This window comes from Entelurus aequoreus, linkage group LG18 (assembly GCF_033978785.1).
Source record: "Entelurus aequoreus isolate RoL-2023_Sb linkage group LG18, RoL_Eaeq_v1.1, whole genome shotgun sequence".
NCBI classification, from domain to species: Eukaryota; Metazoa; Chordata; class Actinopteri; order Syngnathiformes; family Syngnathidae; genus Entelurus; species Entelurus aequoreus.
In genome coordinates this window covers 18,195,720-18,219,452 of record NC_084748.1, presented here as the reverse complement: position 1 = coordinate 18,219,452, position 23,733 = coordinate 18,195,720, and the positions used below count along the sequence as shown (strand labels likewise).

Genomic DNA, 23,733 nt, shown 5'->3' with positions numbered 1-23,733 from the left:
GCAATCGTTTTGCTTAGATTAATAAAAGTAATAGGGGAAAATTGTCCCCATCTTAAAACCTTCATTGACTTTCACATATATTTTCTCTTTTTTTGCATTTGTACGTGTAAGAATAAGTTAACTGCTTGAAAACAATACTATGCTACTCACCCTTAACTTTGATAACAAAGGTGGCATGTAAAGAAGTGCATTAGAGGCACTTTTTTAACATTCTTAACTGTTCTAAAAGTGCAAAAAGACATTAGCCGCTAAAGGTGGGAATCTTTGGCCATCTCACGATACGATTTGATTCCCAATTTTGGGCGGATTATTTGATTCAGAAGCAATTATCGTTTCAGCCCGAGTCTCGTAATATATTATTTGGTACATCAATTATTTTAAAACTTTTTCCAAACGGGTTACAGGTCACCAAAGCTCGTCTTGGCTGCTGACGTTTGACTTAAACGCACGAGAGTTGGCCTAAAAAAGGTATTTAAAAAAAAATATTTTTTACATTTTATTTACAAAAATCAGACTGTTAATCAATCTAATAAAAGAAAATAGTGCAACCCAAACCCTTTCCTAGGTTTACAATACTTAGGATAGAAATTTACAAATCATTTGAGAAAACTATAATAAAAGAAAAAGGAAAACCAGAAATGTATTAAATCAGCTATACCAATAATAATAATGTCAATAATAATGTAGTTGTTTATTGTTTTTATTTCAAAAATTGATTCTCAAAAATCATAAATCGATTTGGAGTAGGAATAAATACAAATTGCGATTTGAATGTGAGTAAAAAATTTTGAGCACCCATGTTAGCCACTGTTCAATTTTCAAAACAAAAGAAGTAAAACTTGATTTAAAAACACAACTGACAAGCAAGTCCCTTCAAATTATTTCTCAACTGACTTAACGGCGTACAATGCGGGTCTTCTTTTTGTTAGTGTTGTCCACACGACATGACTACATTGTTCTGAGCAGCCACTATGTTTACTTGTGGTTGTACGGTTATCATTGCTATTTTTGTCTTCGCCATCATTGTTACTCTTTTTTTGGTCGCGTCAGCAACAAAACATTTAAAAAGCCAAAGAAAATGCATAAAATGACGTGCATTTGCCGGATTTTAGGCCCTAAGCTGTCGTTCGTTGTAATGCTTGCAGCTGCGTGTGGCGGCCTCCTCTCCAAGCTGAACGGGACCATCAGCACCCCTGGGTGGCCCAAAGAGTACCCCCCCAACAAGAACTGTGTGTGGCATGTGGTGGCCCCGACCCAGTACAGAATCTCCATGCAGTTTGAGGCCTTTGAATTGGAGGGTAACGAGGTGAGCAGAGCTCTATTCTCGTGCCCACTAGAGACACCTAGTGGAGGTGCGTTGTCAGGACCGTTCACTTTGTGTTTTCCACAGGTGTGCAAGTACGACTACGTGGAGGTGCGCAGCGGCCTGTCGCCGGACTCCAAGTTGCATGGAAAATACTGTGGCACCGAGGTCCCTGAAGTCATCACCTCTCAGTACAACAACATGAGAATTGAGTTCAAGTCAGACAACACCGTGTCCAAAAAGGGCTTCAAAGCTCTTTTTTTCTCAGGTAACACTTAGCATAGCATGGTATTGCAAAATATGACCTGACATTGCATTGCAGAGCATAACAAAGACAGTGCGAGGGTACCTAATGTTATGGCCAATGGGTATACAATATGTCTGTGTCCCGGACCTCCTCTGGTTCCCGGGTCACCTGCATCCACCCTCTCTCCCTCAGACAGGCCGGCGCCGTGTCGACATCGTTTGTTTGTGTTTGAGTCCTGCCGGGACATAAAGCGTGGCCACGTCACCGACAGGCAGGCGACCTCGCCAAAGGTCCAAGGTAACATGGCCCTGCCGTCAGCATCCATCGATTGGGCTCCTGGACCGCCGTGTGGTACATGCGCTGGGAAACCGATGAATCGGTCTTAATGGATCATCGTCAGATCCATTATTCTCCTCCTGAGGGAAAGTTGCTCTGTTCCATGTCCATACTTCATAATAGAACAGTGTCCAAATATTAGAGGAACAAGTTGTAATATAAACGACACAGTAAATATTGAAAAAAGTTGTATTCCATCAGGAAAAATGTGGTTTACTGAAGTTGTGATATTAAACTAAAAGAAAGATACACTTACCTTTTTATCTCTGTCGTTTCACAACTTTACTTTTGTAAGTTTACTTGCATTTTGTCCTTGGAAAAAATATGACTTTATTTACGTGATATAATATTACAACTTCTTTCTTTTAATATTGCGTCTTTATTCTTTATTACTAATTTTTTCCCTCAAAATGTTTTCTTTTTAGTATGACTCTAACATTACGACTTTATCTTGAATTTACTACATAGTACTACAAATTTGTACCACACAATGTATTTTTTTAAAGTAGATTAAAGTGTAGTTTGTGCACACCTGCCTGAAGTTATGAAATACTCAAAAAACAGTGGATTTGACAAACTGTGTATTTTTGTCCTAAAAGCCAGTATCTTTAACAATAATAAACATTAAAATTGCAGATTGCTTAAACCTGTCCCCGGCAAACTTTTTGCACTTTTTAAACGCCACTGCAAAATAAACAAGCCCATTGCCTTTCTTTGCACTGGCTTTGGGGTAGCTTATTTAGCAGCAGGAGTCTTCCTAGGCTCTAAAAAAACCACAGTCGTAGCGACGCTAGCGTTTCAGGTGTCTGATAAGGCGCTCAATGTTTTTTTTTCCTCGTGGGATGTATGCGGAAAATTTACTGCAAATATCACGTGAAATGTTTTCTTCTGTAACAGTGAAAAAGTCCCACATGCTCAAAGCCATGTTTGGTTACCATACATGAGTAGGAGAAAAGGAGCGCTTAATTTACTCACCATAACCTACCTACTGCTCAATATAGGTAATGCAGGGGTCACCAACGCGGTGCCCGCGGGCACCAGGTCGCCCGTAAGGACCAGATGAGTCGCCCGCGGGACTGTTCTAAAAAAAAAAAAAAAAAAAATTTTTTTTTTTAAATTTTTTTTTTTTTTTAAATTAAATCTACATAGAAAAAACACAAGATACACTTTCAATCAGTGCATCAACCCAAACAACCTCCCCCATGCACACTCATCCACACCCACTCACACAAAAGGGGTTATTTCTTTCTGCTACCAATATTCTGGTTCCCACAACATAGACAACACATCTGCAAGGGACACAGTGCCTGAAGCACACATAATTGTACAGGCTGCTGGTCCACTAACATTTTCATTAATTACTATTTTTTATGTAATTATTTTTATATTGTTTTACTTTCTTTTTTATCCAAGAAAATGTTTTTTATTTATTTATCTTATTTTATTTTATTTTTTAAAAAAGGGCCTTATCTTCAACAGACCAGGTTGTCAATGAAATTAGATTTGTTTAAAGGGTTTTTTAAACCAGGCCCAGTCCAGATAATGTCCAAGTCGGACTCAGCAACACACACCTTCATTCATGTACACAGAAAAAAATTAGGGAACACAATAGATTGCATATAATTTATAAACAAAATTACATTTTCAAAATAAGCATTTATGTCCAGGTCACTCAAGTTAGGGAACACAACAACAGATATCATATAATCTATAAACATAATTATACTTTCAAAATAAGCCTTTGAGGACTTCTCATCTTTTTTTTAAATGTTTTTTGGCATCATTATCGTTTTCAACCATGTAACTTTCTAAAGTTAGAAAATACTGAATAAATGTTTTAAAGAAAGTAATACTAAGTGAATATCTGTTTTTGGCCTTAAAAATAAACATTTTACTGAGTAGTATAATTAAATTGACTAAATCATGATTGTCAATGAACTCTCCTAAAATAACAGAAACCACATTAAGCTTCATAAACAAACCAATACTTAAACACATTTTTTCAACTTCCACCCAAAACAAAGACACAATATGACAATACCAAAACAAATGCAGGGTGGATTCAGGCTCCTGACAACAAAATCGGCAATCATCTGACTCTGTCATACTCCATAATTTTAACATTTTCCCTCTGGGTAAGAAGTTATAAATAATTTTAATTTGAAAATAACGATTTTGCACATCGATAGTGGTTTTATAGATTACCGGTAGTTTGAATATGGCATCCCATGGCAACGGGCAGTCAAAAAAGTCCTCCCATTTTCCATTTGTGTTGTATGAGGCAGCCTTCAAAGATTTCTTTATTAAATAAAAATTATATATTTTTCTATTTATTTTAGTTCCTTTTTGCCAACTAGAATTTCTTATTAGAGGTTTACAAACTAATAATTTAGTAGTTCCATAATTAATTATTTGTTTCCATCTTTTCCCAATTACTCCAGTTAGTTGATAAAATGAAAAGCTTGAACAAGCATCACCATACATAGCTCTAAATTCATCATACTTCATAATTTTACCATTGTCATTGATAATATCATTGACAAAAATGATTCCTCTTTCAAACATATTTTTCCAAAAGAAAGGCTTTCCATCTATTACAATATTAGAGTTCATCCATATTAACTGCTGCAAAATATCGTCTCTTTTTTCTGGCACATAAAATTGAAAACACCACTATGAGTGGATTGTTTCCTTTATGAACCCCGCCATGTTTCCCAGCAGACTCTCTGGGAGGGGATCACTTGTAAAAAAGGATACAATTTCTTTTGATACAGTACATGTTTTTTGTCCAACAGGACATTTGTGTACCACTCAATGTTTAAATACATCTTTGGAACAATTGATGCTTTTAAAGACAGACACATAGCTTCAAGGTTGAGAAGTTTCAGGCCCCCATATTCATACTCTTTGTACAAAACCTTTCTTTTAATCTTTTCTGGTTTGCCGTTCCAGACAAAATCGAAGACCCTCCGCTCATAAATCTTAAAAAAGTTTTGTGATGGAGCTGGTAATGACAAAAACAAATAAATAAATTGAGGAATAATTAACGAGTTGGCAATAGACATTTTACCATACAAGGTTAGGGATTTCCCTTTCCATAACTGCATAATTTTGTCCATCTTTCTTAGTCGATTATCATAATTTACTGAGCCTAGATCTTCCAGATTTTCTGGGACAACAACACCAAGTATGTTAACTGGTCCATCTGTCCACAAAACAGGCACTTTGCATTCCATTCGAAAGGACGTTCCCTTTAGATTTCCGATCCTTAACATTTTACATTTATCATAATTAAGCTTAAGGCCAGATTGCTGTGAAAATATGTCCAAAAGATTAAGAAGATTCCGCAAACAATGAGGAAAAATCTTATCTTTGTGAATCAGCCTTTTCTGACATGAACTTCATCAAGAACAAACACAGAACACGCCTCAGTGATGCACATCTGCAAGACTCACTCAGAGTTGCAGTGTCAAGTTACACACCAGAGTACAACACACTAGTTAACAGCATGCAATGCCAGGCTTCCCACTAACTGACAAAGAAACAGTTAACAGATTTGGTGTCCAGTTCAAAGTGTGACATGATTTAAAAATTTGAGAGTTTACTTTTGTATTTTACATGAGTTATTATTTGTACAAACATGGTGCAAAGTAATTCATGATTTGTTAAAAAATGTTAGTGGCTAGCTAGTTAAAATGGGATATTGTGATTTCACAAGACTGTCTTAGAAGTGATCATTTGAAAATGTTCAATTTGAAAAATGTGCACTTAGAGAAAATATAAAAATAAAGTGTTGCATATTGATATTTATCTGTTTCTATATGTATTTATTGTGAGAAATCATTAAGATGATCAGTGTTTCCACAAAGATAAATATCATTAATTATTAATAATAACAGAGTTAAAGGTAAATTGAGCAATTTGGCTACTTCTGGCAATTTATTTAAGTGTGTATCTAACTGGTAGCCCTTCGCATTAATCAGTACCCAAGAAGTAGCCCTTGGTTTCAAAAAGGTTGGTGACCCCTGGGGTAATGCGTTTTGTCTTTTTTATCGGTTATTTTAAAGGTAATACACCAAGAAATAAAAAATGTTCCATATAAAATCATAGAAGTTAAATTTTAAAAAGTGCACGAGAGGCAATTTTTAAAAAATAAAATAAGTTAGCCACTGGGGCAGCACGGTGGGACAGGGGCTAGTATGTGTGACTCACAATATGAAGGTTCTGGGTTCGATACTGGGCTCGGGATCTTCCTGTGTGGCGTTTGCATGTTCTCCCCGTGACTGCGTGGGTTCCCTCTGGGTACTCCGGCTTCCTCCCACCTCCAAAGACATGCACCTGGGAATACGTTGATTGGCAACACTAAATTGGCCCTAGTGTTTGAATGTGAGTGTGAATGTCTGTCTATTTGTGTTGGCCCTGTGATGAGGTGGCGACTTGTCCAGGGTGTACCCCGTAAGAGACAAGGGGTAGAAAATGGAAGGATGGAAGTTAGCCACTGTTACATTTCACCAGGCACTTCTATTTGGCCTTAACTATGAATGGTGAGTCGCTTCACGTACCGTACAAACTTAACTTACTTCTATTATTATTGTCGATATAACCGCACGACTCATAAATTAAGAATTTGGACTTAATTCTCGTCAATAAGCAAAATTTTTCTCTTCATGTTCCTTTTTTTTCCCATAATATTACGACTTTTCCTTGTAAAATTAATGCCCTATTTGTGTACTTTTTATTGCCTTCATTGTGGCCCTCTTTCTTTTTTTTCTTCTTTTTTTTTAAGTGTGTTCTTTTTTGCATCCGGTATGAATTTTTAACATCCCCAATGTGGACACACGCTTCAGTTTTATTATGAAAATGGGACATTGCTATGACTTCCCTCAGTGAAATTACAACAAATATCGAATCATTTGTTGGTTTTGGATAATTCTCTTCTCTTTATTGTGGTATCAGACAGTCGGTTGCGCGTGCGTGCATGCGTGCGTGCGTGCGTGCGTGCGTGTGTGTGTGAGCTACCTATGTAGTGTGTCGCTGATTGCAACGTACACAAAATGACACATTCAGATGTGTTGTGCACGTGTTCACAAAAAAAAAAAAAAGAGTGGCTGAGCGACAAGCTTCCAGAATAGCTTTGGACTGGCGAGCGGCCCAAAGCTTCAGGGAGGTCCCTTCGACCTCCCTCACAGAAACACACTCACACACACACACGTCTAATCCACGTGAGCGTAAGTGTGCGTGCACGTGGACACCGTGTGCTTGACCTGAGGATTGCTACAATGGACAATGTGTGTGCCATCAGTGGTAAAGCTTCTTAGACAGCGATACAGTGAGACCGGGCCTACAATAACACTATAATACCACATCAGACACACACATCACAGATACTGTACAGACACACTCCATGTGTGCAATTATTACTATACCACCTTGCTTTATTTCTGGCCTCTTTATACAAGCTTGCCTTTTAAACTAGCTGCCATCTCTCATACTGATAGTCCTAAACTTTTTGTAGTGTGTAGTCTCATCATGGGCCGTTTTTAATAGCGTTTTCCTTCTTCCACTAACCGGTCCTTGAACCTCTTCCCTCCTCTTCGTCCTCCATGATATCTGACCTCAGCACCGACGTGTGATGTGCGCTTCTGTGTGTCCCCAACAGATAAAGACGAGTGCAGTAAAGACAACGGCGGCTGCCAGCACGAGTGCATCAACACGGTGGGCTCGTACGTGTGCCAGTGTCGCCACGGCTTCGTGCTGCACGAGAACAAGCACGACTGTAAGGAAGGTGGGTTGCACGCACACTGGCACGCCCACTGGCAGCAGCATCAGCATCATCACCACGGTTACCACTACAAGCAAAACATTGCGCATCGAAACGGCCATTATTATCAATACGCAAACTACAACAACCGGCTGGACCTCTCCATTTGAAGATGTACGCTCGCTGGCCACAGCATTAGGTACACTTGCACAACCTATTGTCATACTGTACATCAGATCATATATGTATACATGAAAATACATTTTTCAACATTCAATGCAATAAAAAAACATTTGGAACTGTTTTTTATTTTGGGTATAAACATTTTTGCTTGTTTACTCGAAACCCAAATACTGAAAAATTTAAAAGTACTCGAATAAAGTGAAAAGTACAGTCATAATATAAATAAATTCGTAATATTAGAGTACTGAAAAGGCTCGGCATGTTAATAGAAATGTGTTTTCTCCTGACTCTTCTTGTAACTTAATTTTTTTACAAAATATGTTTTTATTCTCCTAATATTGCAACTTCTCCTCTAACTACCATTGTAGAGTTTCCTTAGCAATCCGTTTCAAAAGTTCAGCCAGAAAAGAGAATTGTAATAAAAACCAAAACAATGTTTCCAATAAGAACACCGTGTGGATCCAATAATCTGTTCCAGACACCCAAAAATATGAATACAAACACGTTTTGCAGAGAACAATTATAATGTTACCTGCAGAAAACAATGTGAAACACACATAAATGACGAATGAAATAGATAGGTCAACATTTACCATCACTTTTACGTTTTTTGAAGATAAGTAAGGCAACGGTGCACTTTCATACTTTGCTACCTAAATTATTATGTACATACTTAAGTTCTTGTGGTACTCTTGGGCTAAATCTTAGTTTGTTTGATAAATGTTGTCCCGTCTCATTTGTGCTAATATGTCAATAAAGTTCTGTCAAATAGTGTTTGTCACCTGCTTTATTAAAGGGCTATCACTCACAACTTTCTCTGGCCCCATGGTGGCTTATTTTGCATTCGTACTTAATTGAAAATTATGCAAGGAGTCACTACAACAGACTTTTGATCATAATTGTTTTCAAATGTAATTATATAAAAAGTGGAACGTACAAAAAACAAAGTAACACTGTAAAATGTTCTCATACAATGTTTTATTTCTTTCCATTTTCATACGTTTTGAACTATACACAAAATTGAGACATTCCCCCCTACTTCTCTTACTTTATTCCTATATTTTTTTGCGAATTGGAATACATCTCCACTTTAGTCTTGTAAAAGGACATCTTTATACTTATGTATTAGAAACATAATATTTGATGGGTACTATCACACAGCTCACACAAAAAATGTAAACCCACTATGCTGGACCACTGAATTTGTGTAACCAACTCATAAATGTCTCACTGGGCACATTAGGTGCATATTGTGCTTCCTCTTTGCATGTGTGTGTTGTTGCAGTTTGTGCACGAGTGACCCCCGTATATAATCTTGCACAATCATGCATATTTTGTCCCTCTTTGTGCTTTTTTTATTATGTGCGTGAGACCCAGTTTGACCTACAAACCTTGCACTGTCATGTAAATCCATCAAGTCATGTCATCACAATATTTGGTTGTCTGTGAGAGGTGCATGTTTGTGTTGCGTGTACCGTGTGCTTTAGGAGTCGTATGTTAACACTAATATTGATCATTTTGACTTTATTTCTGTAATTACCGACTCTTGTTGTCCTATATTTTGATTGTGTGGATGTTGCATGTCAGACTTCACATTCACTCTCATCACCATAGTCTTGTAAAACATCTTCTTTTTCTTTTAATAAAGAAAGGTCTCATTTGAACTCTTCTTGTTTGTCTTTTGAATGCCTTGACATTCTCATCGATTCATATTGCAGTTCATTTACTGACAATTGCACATTAGCAATCTTCGAAGTCAGATTTTTCTTTTGTTAGCCTGTGTTAGCATGCTAAGATACAAAAGCTTAAAATCTTGCTGTAAAATCCTGTAATCGCTTCTTTGTTGCCGTGGTGATCTTGAATCCTGCCTTTTTTTGCGTTAGTGAGGGCATTGGCTTTAGTGTTCAGAGTTGTCATTGCAACATTTGCCCAAAATTTGTTGCACTGAAACAAGTTTGAAGACACTAATTACCCTGTTAACTTTGTGTTAGCGCTTTAGAATTTTTACCTAATTTACCTTTCACAACAGTAAGATGAGCAGAAACCGTTATTGCACTACTGCAGATCCATCACTGACAATGTTTCTGTGCATCACAACATGTGATGCTAAAGATACATAATACGCTTCCTTAGTCAAGATAGTGTATGATATGCTGCTTAAGTCAGGAAGAAGAAGAAAAACATAATTGGAGCCAAGATTTGCACGATGAGGTAGACAAAATAGACAATGTCTGCCATTACTTTGTCTGCTATTAGCTAACTTAAAAAAACATGTTGTGTATGTTCAATGATGTATTGTTCCAAGTGTTAATTTAACACTGAACTTGTCAGCGGGATGTCGTGCTTTTACAAATATCTCTTCGCTTGGCGCTCTCGTTTCTCTGCTTCCTGTTCCCTCTCCATTTCCTTTGACCTCTTCCTGTGCAGCCTTGATTTTTAACTTCCTCTGCGCGCATGTGTATGAACGTGTGTGTCTGTGTGTGCGCAGCCGAGTGCGAGCACAAGATCCACAGCCCCAGCGGGACCCTGAGCAGCCCCAACTGGCCCGACAAGTACCCCAGCCGTAAGGAGTGCACCTGGGACATCACGGCCACGCCGGGACATCGTGTCAGGATAGTAAGTGGCCTTAAAAGCCTTCAAACAGTACACCTAAATTGACTTTTGGTACCCTTTTTCCCCCCCACTGAGAAATAATTTAATGGTTGCATGTGTTCATGCGTTAGAGAGAGACCGCAGGCTTTCACCATCTGCGCCCCACCACCATCACATCTCACTGTTATGTGTGCATTTAGCCTGCAAGTGTGCACACGTGCATACTTTTATGCTAGCTCAAATCATGTGCCAGTAGCTCATTTTCTTCAGGCCGACTGCAAATGTTCATTTTTGTTCTGATTAGTTGTAAGGATGTTTGGGACATTTTGGGATAGAGATATACCTCATTTTCCTTTACGGAATTATTTAAGTTTGTCAATCTATTTACAGTAGGGATGTCCGCTAATACCGGACTGTTGATATTATCGGCCGATAAATGCTTTAAAATGTTATATCGTAAATTATCGGTATCGGTTTCAAAATGATCGGTATCTGTTTCAAAAAGTAAAATGTATGACTTTTTTTAAACGTCGCTGTGTACACGGACGTAGGGAAAAGTACAGAGCGCCAATAAACCTTAAAGGCACTGCCTTTGCGTGCCGGCCCAATCACATAATATCTACGGCTTTTCACACACACAAGTGAATGCAAGGCATACTTGGTCAACAGCCATACAGGTCACACTGAGGGTGCACGTATAAACAACTTTAACACTGTTACAAATATGCGCCACACTGTGAACCCACACCAAGCAAGAATGACAAAACACATTTCGGGAGAACATCCGCAACGTAACACAACATAAACACAACAGAACAAATACCCAGAACCCCTTGCAGCACTAACTCTTCCGGGACGCTACAATATACACCCCCCGCTACCCCCCACCCCCTCAACCCCGCCCACCTCAACCTCCTCATGCTCTCTCAGGGAGAGCATGTCCCAAATTCCAAGCTGCTGTTTTGAGGAATGTTAAAAAAAAATAATGCACTTTGTGACTTCAATAATAAATATGGCAGTGTCATGTTGGCATTTTTTTCCCATAACTTGAGTTGATTTATTTTGGAAAACCTTGTTACATTGTTTAATGCATCCAGCGGGGCATCACAACAAAATTAGGCATAATAATGCGTTAATTCCACGACTGTATATATTTCGGAATCGGTAATTAAGAGTTGGACAATATCGGATATCGGCAAAAAAGCCATTATCGGACATCTCTAATTTACAGTATATATTTTTATCTCTGTATCCATCTGTGTGTACGTGCTGACATCTTGGTTTTCCCCTTATAAATGAAGATGTTTGCTTTTTGAAAATAGGAGATATTATATGTGTGAATATTTGGACAGCTAACTATTAAATTCGATTCCGATGCCTGGGGGGGGGGCGATTCGATTCACAATCGATTTTCGACTTAAACCGATTCTCACAATGTACTATTTGGTATAGTAATTATAATATCACTTTTTCAAGACAAGTTACAGGTTAGAAAAGCTTCTTCTGGTTGCATGGAGATTCCCCCAAAAATTATTTATTTTTTTGCTTTAGAAAAACGCCTTTTAAAAAGTCGGGCATTTCCCCCACTATCTCGTGCTGGAGTCACAGGAACACATTGTGACCGCAATGGATGGCAAAATGATTGCCTAGATAAATTAATAGACGTCCTCACAAATGGGAATATTAATATGAAGCATTAAAAAGTGAATTTTCTGTCATTACCTCCATCTTTTTTACATTGTTGAAATCAAATGTTCAAATTTGTAGTGAAAAAGTGAATAAAGCAGGTTTTTTGGTAACGCTAGCTTAATACATGAAACCCCTGTTTTTTATAATAAATACGCAGTTACCTTGTTACATATTTACAAGTAGCAAATCCTCGATGTCTACTAACACGCTGCCCTGTACTGGTTTGGAAAATTGATGCATGCTTTTACTAGAAGAGAGGATACTTTATTGTTGGTTTTTTTGTTTGGTTTTTCCAAATATTACAATATCTTTAAAGCATTGAAAATCTGAGAGGCGTTTCTATAGGCGGCCAAAACATCAACAACCTGAGATACAACACTGCACTACTTGCTGACATTGAAAATGTTCTGCAAAACCTATTGCATACCATCAACAATACAGGAAAAATACATGGAATGAAAATGATTGCAAAAAAGACCAAGAGCATGCATATTACAAGGAAGAACATTAACATGCCAATGTTAATGTTACTGTACATGTCAATTCATAGAAAAATAGATGGTGAAAACATTAAACAAGTTGAAGAATGTACGTACTTAGGACAGACCATATCAATGGAGGGATCATTTGAGAAAGAAAATGAATGTAGAATAGCCACAGCTAAAAGGGATTCAGTAGTATATGCACAGTTTTAACATCAAGGAAAATAGTCTTGCAACCAAGGTTCAGAAAACTTAAAGGCCTACTGAAACCCACTACTACCGACCACGCAGTCTGATAGTTTATATATCAATGATGAAATCTTAACATTGCAACACATGCCTATACGGCCGGGTTAGTTTACTAAAGTGCAATTTTAAATTTCCCGCAAAATATCTGCTGAAAACGTCTTGGTATGATGACGCTGCGGATGTGACGTCACGAGTTAGACAGGACATTTTAGTCCAGCACCGCGGCCAGCTTAAAGTCGTCAGTTTTCATCGCAAAATTCCACATGATTCTGGACATCTGTGTTGCTGAATCTGTTGCAATTTGTTCATTGCATTATGGAGAAAGAAGCTGAGCAAGCAAAGAAGAAAGTGGAGTATTTTGCGAGGGAAGTCAGCAACACAACACAGCCGGTGTTTCATTGTTTACATTCCCGAAAGATGCAGTCAAGATCGAAGAACTCGGACAACAGAGACTCTTACCAGGAGAACTTTGACTTCGATACACAGACTCTTACCAGGATTACTTTGATTTGGAGACGCAGACGTGGTAACGTGAGTACGCAGCTGCGCTTCCAATCATTTGATCGCTTGCCCGTACGTGCGTGTCACGTACGTAACTTTGGGTAAGCTTTATGAACCTTGGGTTAGGTGAACGGTCCTTTGGGCTGAGTGATTGTGTGTGTTGTGCAGGTGTTTGAATTGTATTGGCGGGTTGTATGGACGGGAGCTAGGAGCTAGCATAACAAACACCTAGGTGTTTGTTATGCGGGATTAATTTGTGGCATATTAAATATAACCCTGGTTGTGTTGTGGATAATAGATATATGTCTTGTGTTTATTTACTGTTGTAGTCATTCCCAGCTGAATATCAGGTCCCACCCGCCTCTCACAGCATCTTCCCTATCTGAATCGCTTCCACTCCCCACTAGTCCTTCACTTGCACTTTCCTCATCCACAAATCTTTCATCCTCGCTCAAATTAATGGGGAAATCGTCGCTTTCTCGGTCCGAATCGCTCTCACTTCTGGCCGCCATCAATGTAAACAATAGGGAACTTTGCGGAAATGTTCAACTGACTACGTCACGCTACTTCTGTTTTTTTTTGTCAGATACCAAAAGTTGCGATCTTTATCGTCGTCGTTCTCTACTAAATCCTTTCAGCAAAAATATGGCAATATCGCGAAATGATCAAGTATGACACATAGAATAGATCTGCTATCCCCGTTTAAATTTAAAAAATTCATTTCAGTAGGCCTTTAAGTGATATGTAACATTTCAGGGCATTCAGTCCATCGCAACTGGACTGTTTGGTTTGTCTTAGAAGACGTTTCGCCGCTCACCCGAGTAGGCTTCATCAGTTCACGGACTACATCTGACCAACCTAAGTCTATGAGCATGAACTGATGACGCTTACTCGGATGAGAGGCCAAATGTCTTCTAAGACAAACCAAACAGTCCAGTTGCGATCGATTGAATGCCCTGAGATGACAATGACCTGAATGAATGAGAACATTCATAGATATGTAACGTCTACTTTATTATATGGATCTGAATCCTTGACAATAACTAAATCAATTGCAAAAAGATGTGGTGTATACGTAGAATATTAAAAGTATCCTGGGAAGAAAGGAAACCCAATGAAGAATTCCTAACAATGGCAAACCAACATAGAACACTATTAATCAACATTATGGAAAGGACAAACATGTTCTTTAGGCACACAATCTGACATAATCTGTTTTAAACTCAACTTCTAGAGGAGAAATAGAAGGGAAAAGGTAAATAGTAGGGGTGTGGGAAAAAATCGATTCGAATTCGAATCGCAATTCTCACGTTGTGCGATTCAGAATCGATTCTCATTTTTAAAAAATCGATTTTTTAATTTAAATTAATTTTTTATTTTTTTATTTTTAAATGAATCAATCCAACAAAACAATACACAGCAATACCATAACAATGCAATCCAATTCCAAAACCAACCGACACAGCAACACTCAGAACTGCAATAAACAGAGCAATTGAGGAGACACAAACACGACACAGAACAAACCAAAAGTACTGAAACAAAATTTAATATTATCAACAACAGTATCAATATTAGTTACAATTTCAACATAGCAGTGATTAAAAATCCCTCATTGACATTATCATTAGACATTTATTTTTTAAAAAAAGAAAAAAAAAGAACAATAGTGTCACAGTGGCTTACATTTGCATCGCATCTCATAAGCTTGACAACACACTTTGTCCAATATTTTTACAAAGATAAAATAAGTCATATTTTTGGTTCATTTAATAGTTAAAACAAATTTACATTATTGCAATCAGTTGATAAAACATTGTCCTTTACAATTATAAAAGCTTTTTACAAAAATCTACTACTCTGCTTGCATGTCAGCAGACTGGGGTAGATCCTGCTGAAATCCTATGTATTGAATGAATAGAGAATCCTTTTGAATCGGGAAAAAAATCATTTTTAAATCGAGAATCGTGTTGAATTGAAAAAAAAAATCGATTTTGAATCGAATCGTTACCCCAAGAATCGATATTGAATCGAATCGTGGGACACCCAAAGATTCACAGCCCTAGTAAATAGGAAGACCAACATCACAACATGGAATAATAAATGCTATCAGGACTGTAAAATAACAGCTCAAAACCAGTGCTACTGGCGAACCATGAAATCCAACCTTCAGTGAGAAGATGGAACGAAATGATGATGTTTTTACTTAGACTTTGTCAACCAGGTGATTTTTATTCAGTCTGTTGTCTCCTCACTTGCCCTCCACCGCTGACACGTTGTCAAAATTGTCATTAGTGGCCATTTTAATCGACGATAATCTCACATCGCTTATGCAACCGAAAAGACGTTAGACCATCACTTCCGACAAAGCATGTGTGTGCACCTGTGTTGAATTTGCACACGCAACTGTGTTTATCTGTAACCTTGGTATTGGCGTCAGAGGGGGATACTTTTAATACAACAAATGTGGAAATAAATTTGAATTTGTTGAGACATACACAAATCTGTGTCTCATCTAAGCTTTAAAAACCGCAACAGCAGCAACAATAACGATTCTTCCTCCTCCTACAGGCCTTCAGTGAGTTTGAGATCGAGCAGCACCAGGAGTGCGCGTACGACCACCTGGAGGCCTTTGACGGGGACACTGACACGGCGGCCATTTTGGGTCGTCTGTGCGGCAGTAAAGTGCCCGATCCGCTTGTCTCCACGGGCAACAGAATGTACCTCCGCTTCATCTCTGATGCCTCGGTGCAGAGGAAGGGCTTCCAGGCCTCGCACTCCACAGGTAACCATGGATAAATGTCTCCCTCTAGTGACGATTGTGTGTCTGGTCAGTAAGGTATCACGCCAACCTCTCAAGCTGCTAATTTACCCTAAAACAGCTATATTTTTACGTCAATCTGTAGTTTTGACTGTATATAAATTATGATTTATTGTCACAGAGTAACACTTTGGTGTCTATCATAAGTTGATGGTTGTTTTTTGTTTACCTCAACACCTTGAGAACTCAGAACACTACGTCCCATGTTGGGTCTGCAACCCACAGCTCTGTTTGTGATCTTGCAATATTTTGTCTATCGAAATGTACGTAATACCCCCTATGCGTCAACTTTTTCTGCCAAGCAATTGTATTGTTTTTAGTGGTCAACCCCAGGTAAAGTAGCAATGGAAAAATCAAAAAGAGAAGCATTTCTGAACATTTAATGCTTCATGGACAGATTCATTTGTGTTCACTGTTGGCGAGGTTGGTTCACCTGTGTGCTTAATATGTGGGGAGAAAATGGCAAAAAACACAAAATGGAAATACATTTCCTGGACAAACACACAGCATTCGCGGAAAAATACTACCGAGCTGTAGATGAACGAAAAAGAGCAGTTTCGGATTGATTGATTGATTGATTGATTGAGACTTTTATTAGTAGGTTGCACAGTGAAGTACATATTCCGTACAATTGACCACTAAATGGTAACACCCGAATAAGTTTTTCAACTTGTTTAAGTCGGGGTCCACTTAAATTGATTCATGATACAGATATATACTATCATATATACTATCATCATAATACAGTCATCACACAAGATAATCACATTGAATTATTTACATTATTTACAATCAGGGGTGTGGAGGGGGTGGGGGGTAGGATATGGACAGCAAGTAGTGGACATATAGAGAGAAAGAGAGAGAGAGAGAAACAGAGCAAGAGAGAGAGAGAGAGATCAGAAGGCATAAGAAAAAGTATCTGCATTTGATTGTTTACATTTGATTATTAGCAATCCGGGGAGGGTGTTAGTTTAGGGTTGTAGCTGCCTGGAGGTGAACTTTTAGTGCTGTTTTGAAGGAGGATAGAGATGCCCTTTCTTTTATACCTGTTGGGAGCGCATTCCACATTGATGTGGCATAGAAAGAGAATGAGTTAAGACCTTTGTTAGTTCGGAATCTGGGTTTAACGTGGTTAGTGGAGCTCCCCCTGGTGTTGTGGTTATGGCGGTCATTTACGTTAAGGAAGTAGTTTGACATGTACTTCGGTATCAAGGAGGTGTACTGGATTTTATAGACTAGGCTCAGTGCAAGTTGTTTAACTCTGTCCTCCACCTTGAGCCAGTCCACTTTAGAGAAGTGGGTAGGAGTGAGGTGGGATCTGGGGTGGAGGTCTAGAAGTAACCTGACTAGCTTGTTCTGAGATGTTTGGAGTTTGGATTTGAGGGTTTTGGAGGTGCTGGGGTACCAGGAGGTGCATGCGTAATCGAAAAAGGGTTGAACGAGAGTTCCCGCCAGAATCCTCAAGGTGCTTTTGTTGACCAGAGAGGAGATTCTGTAGAGAAATCTTGTTCGTTGGTTAACCTTTTTGATTACCTTGGTTGCCATTTTATCACAGGAAAGGTTAGCCTCTAGAATGGAACCTAGGTAGGTGACCTCATCTTTCCTGGTGATAACAATGTCACCCACTTTTATGGTGAAGTCATTGACTTTCTTAAGGTTGATGTGGGACCCAAACAGGATGGATTCTGTTTTACCCAAGTGGATGGATAGCTTGTTGTCAGCGAGCCAGGTGCAAGTTCTACAGAGTTTAGCACTAAGGATTTTCTCCACCTGTGACTTGAACTGCTGTGGAAAGCTGATCAGAGCATAAATACTTGCTGAGTCTTAATTCTGTCTAGTGTTTGATTTCATAAATGCTAGATAGGCTCCAGCGACCCCGAAAGGGACAATCGGTAGAAAATGGATAGATGGATATAGCATAAATGTAAGGCAACTAAAAGTAGTGTTGTCATTTTAGGGATTAAACCGAGTTTGCGGCTCTAGGTGGGTTTTATTTGGTTTGGAAATGGGCTCAAATGGCTCTTTGTATGCTGAAGGTTGCAGACCCCTGTCCCAGGTGTTATGTTGCGGTCAGTTTATTTGTTTCTTAAATAAACAAATAAAATTTGTAAGTTAAATAAACTGTCCAAAAAATTAAAGAACAAATACAAATAAAGCCTTACAGTCTACCCCAGGGCAGCTGTGGCTACAAATGTAGCTTACCACCACCAGGTGTGAATGAATGATGGGTTCCCACTTCTCTGTGAGCGCTTTGAGTATCTAACAATAGAAAAGCGCGATATAAATCGAATCCATTATTATTATTATTATTACCTCTTTATGACTTTAGCTCCAGACTTTTTTTGTTTGATATTCTCATTACTGCCACAAGTGGTAGACAATTGTATTACAACTGAGTACCGCTGTGGCCCATAGAGACCACAGCTGAGAAACAGATATTGTTTGGCAGCCCTATGGTTAAGAAACACTGCTCTATGATAGGCGTCCTAAAGATATTAAAAACATTTAAATTCAGTTTTACACATTAAAAAACAAATACAATATTGTACAGCATCTTTAGTTGCAGTATGTGAATTGACTTGTGAAACAGCGCCCTCTGCTGGATTTGGTGCTGCAGCACTCTTTTTCTCCTGCTGATAACACCATCAACTTTTTATTGAAGTTACCAAAATCAATCATTCCCAACCACAAATATGCGAGTATCTGTGTTCCCTTACCCTTCTTGTCACCATTTTTACATCCTGGTGACTTCACAAGTGGAACGTTGGATTCACACGTGGCAGATTTGTGCAACGCCTCACGAGCGACCTCTTTTCCCCCTGCAGAGTGCGGAGGTCGCCTGAAGGCGGACGTCCGCCAGAAGAACCTCTACTCGCACGCCCAGTTCGGCGATAACAACTACCCGGGCCACAGCGACTGCGAGTGGTTGCTGACGGCCGAGCAGGGCTACGGCATCGAGCTGAGCTTCATCACCTTCGAGGTGGAGGAGGAGGCCGACTGCGGATACGACTACATCGAGCTCTACAACGGCTACGACGCCGACTCACACCGACTGGGTCGATTCTGCGGCTCAGGGGTAAGTCAGTCAGTCAGTCAGTCAGTCAGTCAGTCAGTCAGTCAGTCCCGCTGTATGGGAGCTAGAGTGTACATCCATCGCCCTGTTACATCACCACTTATTACCTTTCAGTTACCTGCTTGTAGACTGAGCTCTTTTCTATAAGGGTCATCTTACTAGTGATTTCTATGAGTGTTTATCATACTAGTCATTGTACTAGTTATTTCTATAAGGGTTATCATACGAGTAATTTCTATTAATCAAAGTTTACTTATATAGCCATAAATCACGAGTGTCTCAAAGGGCTGCACAAGCCACAACGTTATTTCTATGAGGTTATCTTACTAGTTATCAGACTAGATATATCTATGAAGGTTTATCATACTAGTTATTTTACAAGGGTTATCATACTAGTTATCATACTCGCTATTTCTAAGAGGGTTTATCATACAGTTATAAAAGTAGTTATTTCTATAAGGGTTGTGATACAAGTTATTTCTATGAGGTTGCCATGCTGGTTATCATACTAGATATTTCTATGAGGGTTCATCATACTAGTCATTGTACTAGTTATTTCTATAAGGGTTATCATACGAGTAATTTCTATCAATCAAAGTTTACTTATATAGCCCTAAATCACGAGTGTCTCAAAGGGCTGCACAAGCCACAACGTTATTTCTATGAGGTTTTCTTACTAGTTATCAGACTAGATATATCTATGAAGGTTTATCATACTAGTTATTTTACAAGGGTTATCATACTAGTTATCATACTCGCTATTTCTAAGAGGGTTTATCATACAGTTATAAAACTAGTTATTTCTATAAGGGTTGTGATACAAGTTATTTCTATGAGGTTGCCATGCTGGTTATCATACTAGATATTTCTATGAGGGTTTATCATACTAGTCATTGTACTAGTTATTTCTATAAGGGTTATCATACTAGTAATTTCTATCAATCAATCAAGGTTTACTTATATAGCCATAAATCACGAGTGTCTCAAAGGGTTGCACAAGCCACAACGTTATTTCTATGAGGTTATCTTACTAGTTATCAGACTAGTTATTTCTAGGAAGGTTTATTATACTAGTTATTTTATAAGGGTTATCATACTAGTTATCATACTAGATATTTGTATGAGAGTTTATCATAATACTTATAATACTAGTTATTTATATGAGGTTATTCTGGTTATCATACTAGTTATTTCTATGAGGGTTTATCATATGAGTTATTATACTAGTTATTTCTATAAGGGTGATCAGAGTAGTTAGTTTAATGAGGTTATCATGTTGGTTATCATACTAGTTATCATACTAGCTATTTCTAAGGGGGTTTATCATACAGTTATAACACTCAATATTTCTATAAGGGTTGTGATGCAAGTTATTTCTATGAGGTTACCATGCTGGTTATCATACTAGATATTTCTATGAGGGTTTATCATACTAGTTATAATACTAGTTGTTTTTATAAGGGTTATCATACGAGTTATTTTTGTGAGGTTATTATGCAGTTATAATACTAGTTATTTTTCTAAAGGTTATCATACTAGTTATTTCTATGAAGTTATCATGCTGGTTATCATACTAAATATTTATATGAGGGTTTATCATACTAGTTATAAAACTAGTTGTTTTTATAAGGGTTATCATACTAGTTATTTCTATGAGGGTATCATAATAATTATTTCTATAAGGGTTATCATACTAGTTATTTCTATGAGGTTATCATAACAGTTATTTCTATAAGGGTTATCATACTGGTTATACTTGTTATTTCGATGAGGTTATTATACTAGTTATCATACTAGATATTTCTATGAGGGTTTATCATACTAGTTATGTATCTTACTAGTTATGTATATGAGGTTATCATACTAGATATTTCTATGAGGGTTTATCATACTAGTTATAATAGTAGTTGTTTCTATAAGGGTTATACTAGTTATATCTAGGAGGTTATCATACTGGTTATCATACTAGATATTTCTATGAGGGTTTATCATACTAGTTATAATACTAGTTGTTTCTATAAGGGTTATCATACTAGTTATACTAGTTAGTTCTATGAGGTTATTATACAAGTTATCATACTAGATATTTATATGAAGGTTTATCATACTAGTTATCTTACTAGTTATTTATATGGGGTTTGCTGGTTATCATACTAGTTATTTCTATGTGATTATCATACTAGTTATCATCCTAGCAATTTCTATGAGGGTTTGTCATACAGTTATAATACTAGTTGTTTCTATAAGGGTTATCATACAAGTTATCAGAATCAGAAATACTTTATTAATCCCAGAGGGGAATTTCTGTGAGGTTACCATTCTGATTATAATGTTAGTTATTTCTCTGAGGTTATCATACTAGTTATCATCCTAGTTATCATACTAATAATGTATATGAGGTTTTTATACTGGTTATCATACTGGTATTTTTTCTGAGGTTATTATCCTGGTTATCATTATAGTTATACAAGAAATATATATGAGGTTAACATACTGGTTATCATACTAGTAATGATATTGGTTATCATTGGAGTCATTTCTATGAGGATACCATACTAGTTATCATACTAGTATTATCATTTATGTGCGGTTATCATACTAGTCATCATAGCTAAGTGTTGACATGGCATTCAGCTACACCAGGCGCATGTGTGCATGTCTTCAGCCCCGCCCCACCTAACTCAACCCCCCCCCCCCCCCATCCCACACCTCCCACTGACCGCGCCCCCGTACCCCCCACTCTTCCTCCAACCCCGCCATCCACCCTAAGGCAAAAAAAAAAAAAAACGACTTCCTGTCTTCCGTCCTTACAGCCCAGAGAGGGACTCTACTCTCCCAGCGACGCCGTGCTCATCCGTTTCCATAGCGACGACACCATCAGCAAGAAGGGCTTCCACATCCGCTACTCCAGCGCCAAGTTCCAAGAGAGCCTCCACGCCAGGAAATGACCCCCCGACGCCCTGACACGCCCCCCACCCCCACCCCACCATCGCCACTTTTGACCTCAGCGAGAAAGCCCCGTCACGAGGGGCGGAGTCTTTGACGAACGCAGATGACTCTCCCTCCGCGTGGAAGGGGACGCCAGTCGGGCCATATTTGGACGTCCCGCGGGTGGAATATAAATATATATTTTGGAGGACGTCAAAGCTGCTCTTTGGACACGAGGAACTAAAAAAACTCATTGTAGCATTTTCCTCAACTACGAGCACATTTTTATTTTCCGCTCGGACCAACTCTCCAAGCAAACATTTTTACCGCCTTGTGTGTCGGAACTGACCATTTGTGTTGACTGTGTGTGTGTGTGTGTGTGTGTGTGTGTGTGTGTGTGTGTGTGTGTGTGTGTTTGTGTGTTTGCTGACAAATGACCTCCGCCAAGGCAGAACATGTCCGATAGATAACAGTTCCACTCCAATCCTGTAGGTGGCAGTAGTGCACTTTCCCTCCTCACCACAGCACCATCTGCTGGACCTGGTGGGTCACTGCCCCCCCCGCTTGGCTACATCGCATGCAGAATAACAGCGGAAATATGCCAGATCTGCACCAAAAATGAATTCTTTCTTCGTCCTTTCCACAAAGTTCAGTGGATTTAGTGATCTTTTTCTTTTTTTTTTTTTTTTTTTTTTAAATCTTCTGCCGTTACGTGGAGATGACGACGTAACATCGTTCGCACTTGGTGAAGGAAAGAAAGGAACGGGAAAATCAATGTGAAAGCCTTTTCCGCGGACGTCCCCTTCCTTTTGAGGTATTTCCGTGGACATCGGAAGGGAATATCCGTCCTCGCCGTCCGCAAAGGAGACGCTCCCATTGGTGCTAAATACAAACGCTGAGTGAGGGCTGGCGACGCTGTGTAGTCCTGTGGAACTACTTCATTGCCTTAGTACTCAACGGATGCCATGTCTTCTTTTCTTTTGTCTCCATGCTTTTGCCGTTTGGGGGGGAAAATAAGAAACCAGGCGACATCGATGGTGCATGTGCAGCGTTTTGTAGCTTCCAACCCAAACACTTTTACGTCCCAGCCCAAGCGCTGTTCCTCCCTGTGTACTATATGTGAGTGCGTTATAGATCATGTCAAAAGTGTGTGGGTGTGTGTGTGTGTGTGTGTGTGTGTGTGTGTGCAAGTGGAATGAAGAATCGCCCTCACGTGCCAAGCTCCACATGATCCAATGTCTTTTATTACTATTATTAATATTATTATATTTCCTCGTCTGTGACGCCGACATGTCCTACACCTCCCCTGCATCATTAAAAATACACACAGGTTCAAAACCACCGGCTGTCTTTTAATTCAAACCCAACAAACCTGCGGATGACCCCAAGTCCTACAGACCAATCTCGTTGCTGTGTGTCCCTTTTAAAATCCTGGAGAGGATGATACACAGCCGAATTGAGCCAGTAGTTGACTCACAACTTCCGAGGGAACAGGCTGGCTTCCGTCGGGGCAGGTCTACAGTGGACCAGGTAACCCTTCTCACACAAGATCTCGAGGACAGCTTCCA

At 38.8% G+C, this 23,733-nt stretch overlaps 1 protein-coding gene across 4 annotated transcripts in view; it reads left to right on the top strand.

The window, feature by feature from the left end:
- Nucleotides 1–23,517, top strand: part of tll1 (tolloid-like 1) — an 81,831-nt gene extending 58,314 nt beyond the window's left edge. For 3 of the 4 annotated variants that reach the window (XM_062026682.1, XM_062026685.1, XM_062026686.1), the window contains exons 15-20: nucleotides 1,146–1,571; nucleotides 7,546–7,671; nucleotides 10,319–10,446; nucleotides 15,915–16,128; nucleotides 18,990–19,240; nucleotides 22,051–23,517. In XM_062026682.1, coding sequence (XP_061882666.1) covers nucleotides 1,146–1,571; nucleotides 7,546–7,671; nucleotides 10,319–10,446; nucleotides 15,915–16,128; nucleotides 18,990–19,240; nucleotides 22,051–22,185 — 1,280 coding nt within the window. In that variant the 3' untranslated portion in view covers nucleotides 22,186–23,517. The remainder of the gene's footprint in view (nucleotides 1–1,145; nucleotides 1,572–7,545; nucleotides 7,672–10,318; nucleotides 10,447–15,914; nucleotides 16,129–18,989; nucleotides 19,241–22,050) is intronic. The other variant, XM_062026683.1, reaches the window with a different exon arrangement.
- The last annotated feature ends 216 nt before the right edge of the window (nucleotides 23,518–23,733 follow it).